The sequence below is a fragment of the Triturus cristatus genome, chromosome 11 (genome assembly GCF_964204655.1).
Source record: "Triturus cristatus chromosome 11, aTriCri1.1, whole genome shotgun sequence".
Lineage (NCBI taxonomy): Eukaryota > Metazoa > Chordata > Amphibia > Caudata > Salamandridae > Triturus > Triturus cristatus.
The window spans coordinates 1,176,609,589-1,176,624,809 of NC_140594.1; the positions used below are offsets into that span (position 1 = coordinate 1,176,609,589).

Here is a 15,221-nt window from a genome sequence, read left to right on the forward strand (position 1 = left end):
TAGCGAACTTGTTGATGCATCCTGCTGAGCAGGGTCTGCAAAGCCGTTGTCCATCCGTGGAAGGTGTTCCTGCTAGGAGGTGTATGTTGTGGGCAATTGCCCAGTATCAAATCTCTAGAGCTAGCACTCCGAGCTGGAGAGAAAGGGTGTTGCCTTGTTTCAGTAGGTAAAACATGGTGATGGTGGTGTCTGTCTTGATGAGAACTGTCCTCCCTGGAATTATCTGGAAGACGGCTTTGATGGCTAACTGCATCACTAGCACATCTAGGTCATTGATGTGGGGGCCCTTGTGCCGAGGAGTCCACAAACATGTCATTCAGATGCACCCGCACCCTGTGAGAGACCGCTGTGGTGATGGCCACTTGCTGAATGGGGTCCGTGAAGGGCCTACCACAAATCAAATTGTTGCTGTTTCACTGATGGAGAGTGGCGAGTGCAGGCCTTCATCAACACTAGTTCTTCCCAGTAACCCTCCATCTATGACCACTGTCCCGTGAGGCACTCTCGTAGGAGGCGCATATGGAGCCGTGTGAGGTACAAAGGAGATGTATGATACCATCATCCCTAGAAGGCACATCATGGTTCTGAAGTTGAAACTTGGGCTGAAAAAGAGACAGCAGCTGCAGGAACGCCAGCACTGTTTGGTTGGTGTAGTATTCCCTGTGAATGTGTTCAATAGAGACTCCAAGAAGGGCTGGATCCGCAGAGGTTGGTGGTGGGTTTTGGAGGCATTTATTGTGTATCATAAGTTGTGGAGCAGGGAGATGGCTGTCTAAGTGCAGGCGAGGCATTGCTGTCTGCTGCCGCTATTGATCAGCTACTGGCTTTGCAGTTCAAGCTGGACTGTTCCTACTGGAGCAGGATCAAGACCGATTCGCATATGGCTGGATCCAAACTCAGGTGGCAGGGTGGTCAAAAGATCAACAGGTTGGAATGCTACCCGAGCGACTGCCAGTGGTTAGACTTCCTGAAAGCATACTCCCATCAACATTTGTGTGTTTGGTGTACCGGCACATGTGGCCAAGGGTATGCCCACACATGGGTCCTTGCTCACTGTGCCACTGTAACCAAGCTACACTCAACTGAACTGCCCCAATCAGGGTGAAACCAGTCCTGGGTTGCTTGTGTTCCAGTTTGGAAGGGACCTTGCATGGCAGTTCAGGCTGGTCTGCTCCTATTGGAGCAGGATCAAGACTGACTTGCATATGGCTGACTCCAATCTGAGGTGGCATGGTGGGCAAAAGAACAATGGGTTGGAATGCTACCCTGAGTGACCGCTTGTGGGTGGACTTCTTGCAAGCATTCTTTCCATTACCTTTTGTGTTTGATTTACAGCTAATTGCCGAGGCATGGGAACATGTCAGATCCTCACCTAAGCCACCCCTACCACAGGTGGGCCGCCACCACTGCTAAGAGCAGAGGCATGACGTCCTGCAGAGTAATCATATGCAAATGTTCCAGAGCTGATGACTCAAATATTAAACCGACTATCCTCATTTATGTGGGTTTTTGGTCTCTTTTGCTAAGAGTGACCTATTGCTGCTTCTTTTTTAAGTTTCACCCATTACTTGCTAATTTGATTCTAAGAATTCCTGGAAGAACTATTTTTTATTAATGCTTCATTACCATTGTTTTGGGGACACAGGGTGCCTCAGTTTTTGGTGCAACTGGAGTTACAGTTGGCAGAAAGTATAACTAACCACTCCTGCTTCACATGCCAAGGAGCAAGTAAGATTGTTTGTGGTAGAAACCCCAAGTTTGTTTGATGGTGGTAGACAAAATTGGTGGTTTGAGAGAACTGAGAGTATCTGAAAAAGTAGTTCTGAAACGTGCGTGAAAAGTCATAAGGGGAGAGTGGTGGGTTGGTCCCAGAAAACTGTAGACAAAATTGATTAACTTATCCATTGAGGGATGATTGGGCAGAAAACAAAGGCCCAGGTGAGAGAACAGTTTTGACGGCCGGGTGTCGACAGTCTAGCTGCAGGTGTGGTGAAACAAGGAGCATTGTGGGCAGCAATCAAATCTCAAGAGGTTAGATCCTCTTATCTCCAGTGCAGCTCCAAGAAGTACCTCCAGTGCAAATTAGAGCTTAACATGGTGGGTCCATTTGAGCAGCTTCTCACACAACCAGAGAAGGGTGTTCTGTTAATAGTAGAGTGTATGTCTAAATGGGTAACCACGAGGTATGCAAGTTCTGTGAATAGTAAATTTCAATCAATCAAGCAGTACTTGTATAGCACAACTTATCACTCGTGAGGGTATCCAGGTGCTAGGTTGCTGGGCTTAGTCAATAAGCCAGGTCTTGAGTGTCTTCCTGAAGTCCATCAGCAAGGGGAAGAGGAGTTGGCCTAATGGCTAGTGCGGTCGACCTCGAATCTGGGGAACCGGGTTAGAGTCTCGGCAATGACGCTGAACATCCTGTGATTCTGATCAAATCACTTAATCTCCCCGTGCCTAACAGAAATTATGAATGTGTCCTCATGTAACGCAACTGGTGCTATGTAAAGCGCTCCGATACCCGATAACGGGTTACGTTTGAGCTATATAAAACTCGTAAAAAAATAAAAAAGAGGTGGAGAGGTGGAGAGGGAGGGCATTTCAGGACTTGGCGACGAGGTGGGAGAAGGAGCGACTTTCGCTGTGGCTACAGCGGATGCGTTGCGTCTGTGCCAGGGCAAGGGAGGCGGAGCTGAGGTTTCTGGTTGGTTGGAAGTTCAGGCAGTGGTTCATGTATGCTGGTCCTTGGTCATGGAGGGCTTTGTGTGTCAGTAGTTTGAAGGGGCATCTTTTCTGGGCGGGGATCCAGTGGAGGTTCCTCAGGTGCTGGGGGATGTGGGTCAGTTTGGTTGATTTTGAATTTCTGAAGAATTAGTTTGGTAAGTGAAGGAAGACCAAAATCAATTGTCAAGGGTAATAGTGTCCAATTTGTGTCACGTGAGATGCAAGAGTTCTTCATGGGATTATCCATAACTGATCAGATGGAATGGTGGAAACAATGAACATAAGGGTCAAATCGTGTGCAGACAGCGCAGCTGAATTAAGGATGCCCTGTCTGGGAAACACAGTACCATGTCTAACAGTGCAACCCAGAAGTGAACTCTCCTAGGTTTGCAAGAAGGTTAGCTGGGTAAAGTTCTACCCAGTTTGGCTCAAGCATGGTGTAAGAAGGAAAGGACCTGAAAAATAGGGCAACGTCACAAAAAGGAGAGTTAATCAGCAGTGTGACAAGGTGTGGTATAACAATTGAAATTTGTCAAGCGTGGTGACTGGATGGTGGCAGATAATGTGGTGGTGAATAAAACAGACGTGGCTCACGCAGGCCAAGCCTCAGTGAACGGGTCATTTCATGAATGCTGATGTGAAGAATAATATGGTGGATTTGGATACCAGGGGAATGTTGAGCATATCCAGATGGATAAAGTGGCCATGATGACTCCAGGGACCGGCCAGCCTGGAAAAAGCCTATTTACAAGGATGAGTCCAAAAGAGTCCAAGAGAGCACTTGCAAGAGAAACCAAGCCAGCGGGGCTTCCAGGCAGACTTTTCAGATGAACGAGGTGGACATGGAGACACAGCTTATGTAAAGACTTTAGAACCAATACACATTAAAGACGCCCTTGAACGCGTTTGTAAGTCTTATGTTGTCATGTACATAGTCGCGTGTTGCACCATTTTCCAACCACAAAAATGTCCCCTTCCCCATCCCATTGTTGCCCTTTCCTCATGACAGGAGAGTCGAGCTACTTGTGTACCTTTTGTTTTTGGGATATGACATGTGGAGCTCATGATTAGACGGCATGCATTAATAAACACTTATCGTTCAACCGCCACCTAAAATGCCCTGCAGGAGACTCTGCTTGCTGCTACACCGGCTCAAGTGAAGGTGTTTTAGCCAGAACAATCAAATGAAAGAAAGGAAGACTTACTTATGAAAGTCCTCAATGCAGTGGATGTTTCCGGCAGCATCGACGGTGAAGGGGATGCCGTCTAGGCTGCGGTAGCACACCACACAGGTGAAGCAGCGAGGGTGGTAGGCCTTCCCAGTGGCTCGTAGGATCCGCTCCATGATGGGCTGCTCGCAGACCTTGCACTGCTCCAGTGTGCTCTGGAAGGAAAACAGAGCACGGTCCGTGAGACACCAAAAACAGATAGTAACTTGGAGTTACACCACCAGCATTGCTCCATGAAGTAAGCACCGATGGTGCTGACATAACATGGACAAGTGATCCCCAAAAATGAGATTAGCTTGAGTAACATGATCTGTGAGTAATCTACCATCTTTGGTGGACAAGCTCTCCTTATCTGGGGCTCATCGTACAACTGCAGCCAAGAGACTATCAGAGTGGAGACAAGGAACTGCAAAATAAATAAATAATAATCAGGGCACCAGGCCATCTCCATTTATTCACCCTGGTTCTGAAACATCAGAACTGTATAAAACCTGCTCCAAGTAAGGAAAGAGCTGAAGACACTCATCTTTGAAGAACACTAGATCATAACATAGAGGCAGTCCACTACACCCTCGGAAGCCTTCAATCCGTTGTAGTCCACTACACCCTCGGAAGCCTTCAATCCGTGGTAGTCCACTACACCCTCGGAAGCCTTCAATCCGTGGTAGTCCACTACACCCTCGGAAGCTTTCAATCCATTGTAGTCCACTACACCCTCGGAAGCCGTCAATCCGTGGTAGTCCACTACACCCTCGGAAGCCTTCAATACATGGCAGGCCATTGCACCCTCAGAAGCCTTCAATCTGTGGTAGTCCACTACACCATCCGAACCCTTCAATCTGTGGCAGTCAACTCCACCCTCGGAAGCCTTCAATCCGTGGCAGTCCACAACACACACTGATCCCTTCAATCCGTGGCAGTCAACTACACCCTCAGAAGCCTTCAGTTAGTGGCAGTACGCTACACCCTTGGAGCCCTTCAATCAGTGGTAGTCCACTATTCCCTCAGAACCCTTCAATCTATGGTAGTCCACTACACTCTCAGAACCCTTAAATCTGTGGTAGTCCACTACACCCTTGGAAGCCTTCAATCAGTGGTAGTCCACTTCATCCTGGAAACCCTTCAATCCGGGGTGGTTAACTACAGCCTCTGAACTCTTTAATCCGTGGTAGTGCACTACTTCCTCAGAACCCTTCAATCTGTGGTAGGCAACCACACCCTCGGAAGCCTTCAATCTGTGGGAGTCCACTACATCCTCAAAAGCCTTCAATGCATCATAGTGCACTACACCCTCGGAGGCCTTCAATCAATGGCAGTATACTACACTCTCGGAACCTTTCAATCAGTGGTAATCCACTACACCCTCAGAACCCTTCCATCACTGGGATTCCACTACACCCTTTGAAGCCTTCAATCAGTGGCAGTACACTACACCATTGGAACCCTTGAATCCGTGGTTGTCCACTACAGCCTCGGAACCCTTGATTCCGTGGCAGTCCACTACACCTTCAGAACCCTTCAATGAGTGGCAGTCCACTACACCCTCTGATGCCTTCAGTAAGTGGCAGTACACTACGCTCTCGGAACCCTTCAATCACTGGGAGTCCACTACACCCTTGGAACCCATGAATCTGTGACAGGCCACTAAACCCTCAGAAGCTTTCAATCACACATTGACAGTATTTTTGCCTTGGTCCCTGTACAGTTGTGTGTCTTGTAAATAGCTCAGGCACACAGATTACAATCCAGGCAGGGCGCACCCGCCTTTTGTGTTTTTGGAGAACAGGGGTACAGCTGAGTGGCAAGAGACACCGGTGTGCTCCATGAAAAGGGTTAATATGATTGAAAGGAAAGCCTCCATCATGCTAGGCCACGATTCACGCGTGCTCTTTAATCTCAGTTTTTTAAAATAAAACAAAAAGGGTTACCTCCCTCACCATCAATAGAGAACTCTTTCAGCCTCGGAAGTTCCTTCTATTAACTCCAGGTCTAATCAATGAATGTACGATGTCACTTTATATATATATATATGCGTTTTTACATGTACCAAATTTGAGTGAACACTTTATGTGAATTAAATCACTTTCTAATCAGTAGCATATCTTTCACTGTGTCAAAACGTTTTCTTTTTAGACAGTAAAAAAGCACTCTAAGGCTTTCATGTATCAACATGGAAGAATTCATGCATTGTTAGAAACACAATTTCAACATCTAAATCATAAATCAAAACTCTATTAATAGACACATTAAACTTTACAAACATGTCACAATCGCATAAGTTGATACTGTGAAAACAATCCTAAATCTTATATGTCCTACTCTGTATTTACATGTCGGGGACTATCAGCTTTTCGGCTCCACAGTAGTTCTTTTGTACGTAGTCCTAATGAGGTCAGAGAAATATAAATTGTTTTTTGTCTGTACTGATATTTTCAGATTAGGCAGTCAATTATTTTACTTTATACTTAAAGAAATTGACTCTTGGCCTCAAAGATTCAATGCCGACGCGTTTTGGCCCTCATGGTGAGACCATAGGATATTTCAAGCAGAAGGTCTTCATCAGGGCGGGAGAGACTTTTTGTAGGACACGAGGAATTCTTGAGCGCATGCAGGAAGTCTACCAGTAGTGATAGGGGAACTTATCCCGTGTGTGATGCTTTTCTTCTCGTCTCTTTAGTTGTCAGTCTTCTTTGCAGCCTTAATCTTATTCTTCTTCTGGGTGCAGCACGGCGCGTTCACGAAATTCGACGGCTTCCGTATCTTCAACTGGTTCCTGTGTTTGTTCGGCGGGGTCTTCTTTTGGCGCACAGTCGTGGTGGCTTTTGCACTCAAAGCACTTGGGGCCTCGTCAGGGCTGAAGCACCATAAAATGCCACGAGGCTAACTGTCAGTAGAAGCTTCCCTTATGAGACTTAAAAAGAGAGATTCTTCTTGGATTCTTTTCAGGGCTCAGCTGATTGTTTGCTGCTGTGCTGTTCCTTGTGCAAACTGCATTGTAGCGCACATGTCACTTTTTTTTTACATTTACTGCTCCAAGATGTGAACTCACCATCTTGGAAAGGAAAATGAAAAAATAAACATTACACAGCAGCAATGTCATCACGCATGCGCACTCACACATCGCATCTTTCTTCCCTGATGCTGTTCATCATTGGCAGAGAAACACTTATGCTGAAAGATATCAACAAAATCCATCAGAAAAGCTACTAGGTCCTCAGTCCCATTAGAAGGCCAAACCGACTGCATTTGCTAGTGGTTGTTTAACAAGAGATCCGCAGGTATCGTCAATCCTGTTCACACATACTGAAGCTCTAGAAAGCACGGTTTTTCCACAGAGGAATGTTTGGAAGATAGGCTGCTGCCAGAGGGCTGTAGGGGAAGATTCCAACAACATCTAGCCATCTCAGACATGGCCTAAGCAATAAGGCCTGGGCATTAATAAGCTAATAAAGCCAAAAGTAAGCCAGAGAATGAAAATTGATTTTAACATCTTTTTGTAAGAATTGCAATGATTTTAAGTAATTGTGCAATAAAATATATCTAATAATAATGTAAACTTTCAGCGCGATGTGCCTCTACCGATTACAGAATTGTGATCTCAGATAAATGTCCTGCGATGGAAGTGGAGCCAATTAAAAAAAAGTATGGGAATTGTGATGCTGCATGCAATGGGGGCGGGGTCAATAAGCGTGGGGGCAGGGTCAAAGTTGTGGCTAAAGAAAAACTATTCTGCAAGTTTTTTTTTTTTTCACTTCCAGGTAGCTACATATAAAATAGCGCACAGCATAAATTACTATAGGTCATTATGAAACCACTATTAGTTAATGCACTGCAGAGGTCTGGGTGTAACCAGAAGGCCACGGAATTAAATCTTTTTTGGTGCAGTGGAAAATAAGGACTTGAGTATTTTTTGGGCTATAAAGTCCCAGCCTGTGAGAGAAAGCACCTTGAATACGCAAGTCATTGTTTTAAATTCGCATTATACCCGGTGTAAGATAGGCTGCTACAAATTGAGCAAAAAGTAGGGGAACGGTTTTTCAGATATTTAAATAAGTATGGGCGCGTCGTGCCCCTCCAATCCCGCCCACTTCGACCACTGGATAAATCCCAATGTTCAGGACAAGGCAGACAGGGAATACCACAACATACTGTGCCTCCTGCGAAGGGGTTGCAAAACATGTTTACCAAGTTGTGACTCCAGGTCACAGGAGGTGCCAGAGGCCGGGTCACACCTTGAACTGAGGCTCCATGCGATGCCCTTAAAAATGGGCTTGGAGCTGCCCAAGTGGGTCCAGGAAAGAGAGCCCATGTGTAGACAGACCTTGCATCTCCTGCTGAGGGCCCTTGCAAGGATCCAGGCCCATTTGACCCAGGCCCTGACGTCATCACAAGCGCATGCTGCATTTCTTGTGCATGTGTACAGCACTGGAGCTGTGTATGAGGTCTCCGTGTTGGTGAAGAAAGGACACATCTTAATGCAGCCTTGAGTATCTCAAATGCAAGCCCAAAGCACACCAACAGGTCCTAGCTCAAGGAGATGCTATACACGTGTTGTCTTCGCAGGTGTGCTGCCACTACCGCTAGGCACTTGGCAAACACCCGTGGTGCTGTGGTGACTCCGAATGGGAGCACTTTGAATTGATAGTGTTGACCGTCCACTACAAATCGGAGAAACTTCCTGTGAGTGTTGTGAATGGGAATGTGGAAATAGGCGTCCTTGAGGTCTAGGGTGGCAAGGAAGTTCTGGGAGAGTAGGGGAAGTACCTGCTGGAGTGTGACCATGTGGAAATGGTCTGAGTGTATGTAGTGGTTTAGGGGTCAGAGGTCCAGGATGGACCTTAGAGTGTCCTCCCTTTTCGGTATGAGAAAATATAGGGAGTAAACTCCCATGTTTTGTTGGTGGGCAGGAACTGGTTCTATTGCACTCTTTTGTAGGAGGGAGATTACCTTCTGCTTTAGCAGTGACAAATGTTCCTGTGACATTGAGCGCTGTTTGGGTGGAATGTTTGGGGGGGTAGATGTTAGTTCGAGGCAGTAGCCTGACCGAATTTTCTGTGTCACCCATCTGTCTGAGGTGATGGTAGCCCAGACAGGAAGGAAATTGTGGAGTCCGCCCCCGACCAGAGTGGGATGGTCTGGGGGGAGTGGAGGGAAGTCATTGGGCGGGGGTGGAGTCAGAGCGGGAGGTGTTAGTTTTGCCTCTGCCTTTATTATTGTTACCCCTGTAGCCGCCTCTCTGGTAACCCCTAGTGAAGGTGGATTGGGTAGGGGCCCTATAGGAAGTGGAGGCGCTGTTGGAGGAGTAGCCTTTGGAGTTGCTTCTAAAGGAAGAGCGGCGAAAGGAGCGCCTGGGACCTTGTGACTGCAAGGCTCCCATAGATTTTGCCGTGTCGGTGTCCTTTTTCATTTTTTCAAGGGCAACGTCGACGTTGGGGCCAAACAGATGTTGCTCGTCAAAGGGGTGGTTGAGGATGGAACTTTGCACCTCGGGTTTGAAACCTGAAATTCGTAGCCAGGTATGCCTACGCAGGAGGACACTGGTGTTAATTGCCCTAGAGGCGGTGTCAGCTACATCGAGGGCGCAACAAATGGAGGTGTTGGTGATGGTTTTACCCTCCTGGATTAGCTCGTTGGCCCTATTCTTGTACTTGTCAGGGAGGTGTTGCATTATGGCTTCTAGTTCATCATAATGTGCCCTGTCATATCTTGCTAAAAGCGCTTGGGTGTTTGTAACGCTCCATATGTTGGCAGCCTGGGACACAGTTCGCTTGCCAGAGGCGTCCAGGAGTTTGGACTCCTTATCGGGTGGTGGAGCCTCACCTGATGCGTGGGAGTTTGCACGCTTTCTCGCATTGGCGACTACTAGGGAGTCTAGTGGTGCGGGGCCTGATGTAGGTGGGGTCTGTAGGGCAGCCTTATACTTTTTCTCAAAGCGAGGATTGATGACCCTGGTCTTTAAAGACCTCCGGTGCGTGCTTAAGCATGGGCAGAATGGAAGTGGCCCTCTGTGTAGTGTCAAAAGTATCTAGGAGGAAGTCCTCTTCCACGGGGTCTGTATGGAGATAAACTCCGTGGTAGAGTGCAGCCCTATGGAGCAGTTGGTTAAACCCCATTGTGTCTTCAGGAGGGGGGGCGGTCTTGAAGGGTAAAGGTTGTCCTGCGGGATGTTAGGGACGTCTGGGATGTTGTAGTCGTCCCATGGGTATGGGGAGCCTGTAGGAGTGGGGTCCCCTGTGGGCTGGTTATCCGGCCCGTCCCCTGTGTCGTCATAGACTTCGTCATCATCCTCATAAGGAGAGTGTGTGGGAGAATGATGTGGTGGGGGAGGCGGAGGAGGTAGAGGAGGAGGTGGAGGAGGAGGAGGTGGAGGAGGAGGAGGAGGAGGAGGTGGAGAAGGAGGTGGAGAAGGAGGTGGAGAAGGGGAGGGGGTGGAGGAGGGGGTGGAGGAGGGGGTGGAGGAGGGGGTGGAGGAGGGGGTGGAGGCAGTCTCAAAGGGGAGGTAGCAAAATCTCTTCTCTTTGGAGGTGGAGCTGGGGCAGGCTTGTCCAGCGGTCTCTTTTTGATGCTGAGCATCAAATGTCCAGTTTTAGGGTCCTTCACAAGTGTTTTTTGTAGTGGATCGGGCCGAAAAAGTTCATCTGTGGGGGGCCGATCCTTCGGTGCCAAATGTGTCAGAGCCGTAGGTTTCTTAGGCGTCGACTGGCCATCGGTTCGTTGTTTTGAACCGTGGGACTTCGAAATGTCGGTTTGTTTCCTTGGTTCCGAGATGACTTTTGGCTTCGAGGTGTGGGTTTCGATGGCCTTTGTTTTTTTGCTCGGCTCCGGGGATGGTGTCGGTACCGAGGAGCTAGTGCCAGTCTTCGGCGCCGAGTGCTTCCGTGTGGAGCTCGGCGCGGAGGAGGAAGAGGCCCGTCTTCTTTTTTGGTGCCGGTGAGTGTTTCTCGGCACCGACGGCAGGCTGGCTCGTGCCCGAGCCACCGGAAGGCTTGATGGGCTTCTTTACCGGGCACAAAATCGAGGTATGGGAAGCAGTGTCTTTGGTCGTGCCTAGGCCCGAGGGCGAAAGGTTGACCAAAGCCTTTTTTGATGTCGAGGGTGGGGGTTGATGTTAGTACTCACGCCCCTCTGTGCCAGAGTGATGTCCTCAACATCAGAGTCGTCGGTTTCGGAGGCGCAGATGAGGCCCTCTTCAGTGTGCTGCTCTTCCGGAACATCGACGCCTTCTCCGAAGATGTCATCGGGGATCGAAGTCGACGAGTGAGCCATTGTTCTCCTCACTCGTCGGTCCCGAATAGTCTTCTTCGAACAGAAGGATTTGCAAGCCGGACAGTCTCTTGTCTCGTGTTCAGGGGAGAGGCAGAGGTTGCACACCTCATGTAGATCGGTGTGGGGAAACTTCGACCCACATCGAGGACACTTTTTGAATGGCGTCCTTTCCATCAGCCAGGACAGGAGGCCAGGTAGGCCCAAAGACCTTCGTTGACGACCGGAATCGAAGACTTGGAAGATGAGTCGCGTCGAGTGTGGAGATCGCGATCGAAACAATACCGCAGAAAGGGAAAGGATTGCACACCGATCAGAAGAACTGAAACGGTTCAGAACCGGAGCGCGAACACCACATCCGAGCCCGATGGCAGAAAAAAACAATCTGAGGATGGAGCCGAAGCCCATGCGCAATACGATCCTAAGGAGGAGTCACAACTGCAACATCCGGGCCCAACACCAGATGGCGATCTATGCACAGTGTGTAATCTGCAGCTCATATGCCTCGAACAATCATTTCCACACAGAGTGGAATCTACTGATGTGTGCAAGCCTGTGTACACTGCAATACATTTACATTAAAGAGCAACCTTAAACTACCTTGAGTGCACTGACCATTAGAAGTGCAAGTTTCCACCATCCCATTCCTGTTTAAACGCTTGCTTTTATGCTACTACCAAAGTGCTCTGGAAGTGTTTCTTCCATCATCTCATTCCTGTACAAGTGTTTCTTCCCACCTTTGCACTTGACCCACCACCGATTCCAGTGGACATGCATATTCCTACCTCTTCATACCCGCCTAAGTGTTAGCTCCGTCACCCACTTCCCACAACCACCTTCTGGTAAAAATGATGCTCACCGCAATGCATCAATCCATCAAAGTGCTTGTTTCCTGAAACCAGTCCCAGAGGAAGTGCCTGTTTCTAGCAGCCAGTGCCATTGAACGTGCTTCCCCCATATACAAAGAAATAACCATATGAAGAAGAAATTCATACACCCCACCCTGGACAAACTTGAGCCAACCGCAGTCAGCGAGGGATGCCGTCTAGTAAGGCATGAGCTGAAGAGAATTCCATCAACTAAGCCTAAGGAGATACCCCCAATCAACACACAACCAACTGCAGAAACTAAGGCAGCGATAAGGTACCACGGTACCAACAGCACTGATGCCTGGCGGAGACCTTCTAAGCACTACATTCATCCTGTTAGCGCTTCATGTTTTAAGAGTAGGTGGCCTTTGTTGTACGGTCAGTGCGCCACCAGGTGATTATCTGCACTTCAGCGTAAAATGCTGCAGCGCTGCACAAGTAGGGAGGGAAATAAAAAGATATTACCTACTGGCGGTCGCCAGTAGGTAGTTATAGTTAGGACCTATTTTCCATAGGAAGAGCATTTTTTGTTTTCCCAATAACTTTGGCGCCAGTTGACGAATCTATGTGAATTTTTCAGAACTCGTGGGGCGCTCCGGTCAGCTCCGGTCTTAAAAGTTTCGGGGTGATTCAGCAAGCAGAGGCCGAGAAAAAAGGGGGTCCCAAAACGTGTTTTCTCCATGTTAATTCCCATGGGAAACTTTAGACACGGCTATAGCCCGAACTGCTGAACGAAATTACACCAAATTTGACAAAAAGGTAGCCCTTGAGCCAGAAAGAGACCTTTTTTTTTTTTAAATGGTGTAAATCCGTTCAGTAGTCCCTGAGAAATTCAAAAAATAGAGGTCGAAAAATCAATTTCCCATAGGAAACTTAAGACACGGTTACAGCCGAAACTGCTGAACGGAATTACACCAAATTTGGCAAAAAGGTAGGCCTTGGTTCAGAAAGAGACCTTTTTTTCAAATGATGAAAATCCATTCAGTAGTTGCAGAGAAGATCAAAAATAAAAGTTTACATATTTAGAGGCAAGGAGGATCAGCGCACCCTCCCGATCACAAGCTGAATTCCAATTGCCTGTCAACACTCCAAACCAGGAAGTGTTGGCAGCCATCTTGTGCCTCGGTAACCGAGGCACAAGAAAACAGGGAAACTGGTGCAAAACAACAAGAAAAGGGGGCAGGGTAGAAACACCCTGACCCCCTAGGCCTGCTCATGGCCCAAAAAAGCATTTTAGAAATAAAATAAAAAAAATCGGCAAAATGCGCAAAGGATCCGCGGATCCTACCATGAAAATAAAAAAAAACGAAGCGCGGGCTCGGTATTAATTAGCCCCCAGGTGGGCCAAGTCCCGGGGGCAATGTTTATATTGTGGAAGGGGGGGCCCACCAGCCCGGGGACCACCACCCCCCGGCGCTTGTTTTTTTTTCAAGTAAAGACCCTGTGTGGGGGAGCTCGAGCCCCCCACACGCCCCGGAGACCGCCACCTCCCCGGGGCACTAAGTATGTAAACTCGGGGGTTCGTCACAGACCCCTGAGCCCCTGGAACCACCTCCCCAAGGCTTTGCCAATGTTGGGAGCGGGGCAGCGCGGGCTCCCTCCTGGAGCCTGTGATGGCCCTGGGGACCACCACCCCCCAGGGCTGCCTCCTGCAGTGTCCCGAGGTGCCCACCCCCGGGACACTGCTGTTTGCTATGGCAGGGTAGGAGCATCGCGACTCCCGCCCTCCCATAGCAAACTGTGGTTTGTATTTTGGAAGAGACAGCAGGAAACCTGCTCTCTCTTCCAAAATACAAACCACATTGCTTTTCCACACAGGGAGCTGCAGGTCAGCAGCTCCCCATGTGCAAAAGCAATGCTGGCTCCCTCAGGAGGCGGGGAGCCGGCAGGGACTGTGGGGGCATTGGCGTCCCCAAAGGAGAGAGCCAGCCCCAGGGGATGGGGTCCCCGGGGCTAGAGTGAGTGCGTCATGAGTGATGTAATATGTGACGTCGTCAGCAGTGCATTGCGGGGGTGCGAATTATAGTTAGCTGAACTAACTACAACGGGGGAATTTCTCTGGTTTTGTATGAGTGAAATGACCAACTATAACTTACCCTAAAACCTATGTTTTTTTCAGTGAATTTCTAAGGTTTTTTAAATGCAAATTTCTAATTATAACGTGCCTGAAACCTATGTTTTTTTCAGTGAATATATATTGATAGATGTATATATATATATATATATATATATATATATATATAATGATAGGAAAGCAAAAAAGATCGTGGCATGGGGAGGAGGAGGAACTCTTTGCCCAACATTAAAAAAAAAGGATCAGCCCATGAAAGCGGATTCAAGTCCTGGATCAAGCCTGCTACCAAAGCCCCAACCAGGGCTCTGCCCTTCATGGAATAAACCCTGGTCACCTATGCAGGACGTCTGTGGAGCAGGACTAGGCAGGGTAAAACATACTTATTCTAGTCACAAGTAGATGGGCTGCAGGAAGCGTTCCCATCACAAGAGAAGCCCTGCTGAAGACCCTTCCGTTGATGGAGTCGCACAAAACATTTGACACAACACACAATTGAGCTAGTAGTTCGCTCAGTGCAACTGATGTTCATTTTTAAATTCTCTCAACGGCCCCTTTCGATAGTGAGACTGATGTGAACTGTAGTCTATAATGGAGTCATCATATATGCTAATTAGGACTCATTAGTACTAAGCAGCATCACATATTTCACAGCCGCTACAAACCTGCCTGTTGGACCTGTCAGCCCTAGGGTGGTCTCCCCATCTATTTTTGATCGTGCCTCATTTTTTCCACCCTCATTTTTATGTTGGACTTAGGTCTCCGGGCGCCTTTTCATTGCCAATCAGTGTTAAGGTGCAGGTGCTCCCTTCTCCCAAGATGGCTGCCACAGGCCCCTGCTACTGCGGAGTGGTCTTCATTAGTAGCACCCTAGCTGCCAGGAGCTGGTTGGGACCCCACAACAATGTTGCGACACCAGCCCGCCTTTTTTGTCCCATAGGTAGAATGGGGAAGCTCCTGGAATGTGCTGGAACCTTCTAGAAGGGAGGTGTGGTTTTTACTTTTGCCGCCTTGGATAGAGGTCACCTGACCTAGGGATACTTAACAGAGGGAGGGAACTTTTTCTAG

At 48.3% G+C, this 15,221-nt stretch overlaps 1 protein-coding gene across 3 annotated transcripts in view; it reads right to left on the minus strand.

Annotated features, from left to right (window-relative positions):
* The window catches only part of LOC146788667 (lipoma-preferred partner homolog), a 774,512-nt gene that overhangs the window by 37,965 nt on the left and 721,326 nt on the right, over positions 1 to 15,221 (minus strand). For all 3 annotated transcript variants that reach the window (XM_085635893.1, XM_085635894.1, XM_085635895.1), the window contains one exon: positions 3,927 to 4,105. In XM_085635893.1, the coding sequence (XP_085492019.1) occupies positions 3,927 to 4,105 (179 nt within the window). The remainder of the gene's footprint in view (positions 1 to 3,926; positions 4,106 to 15,221) is intronic.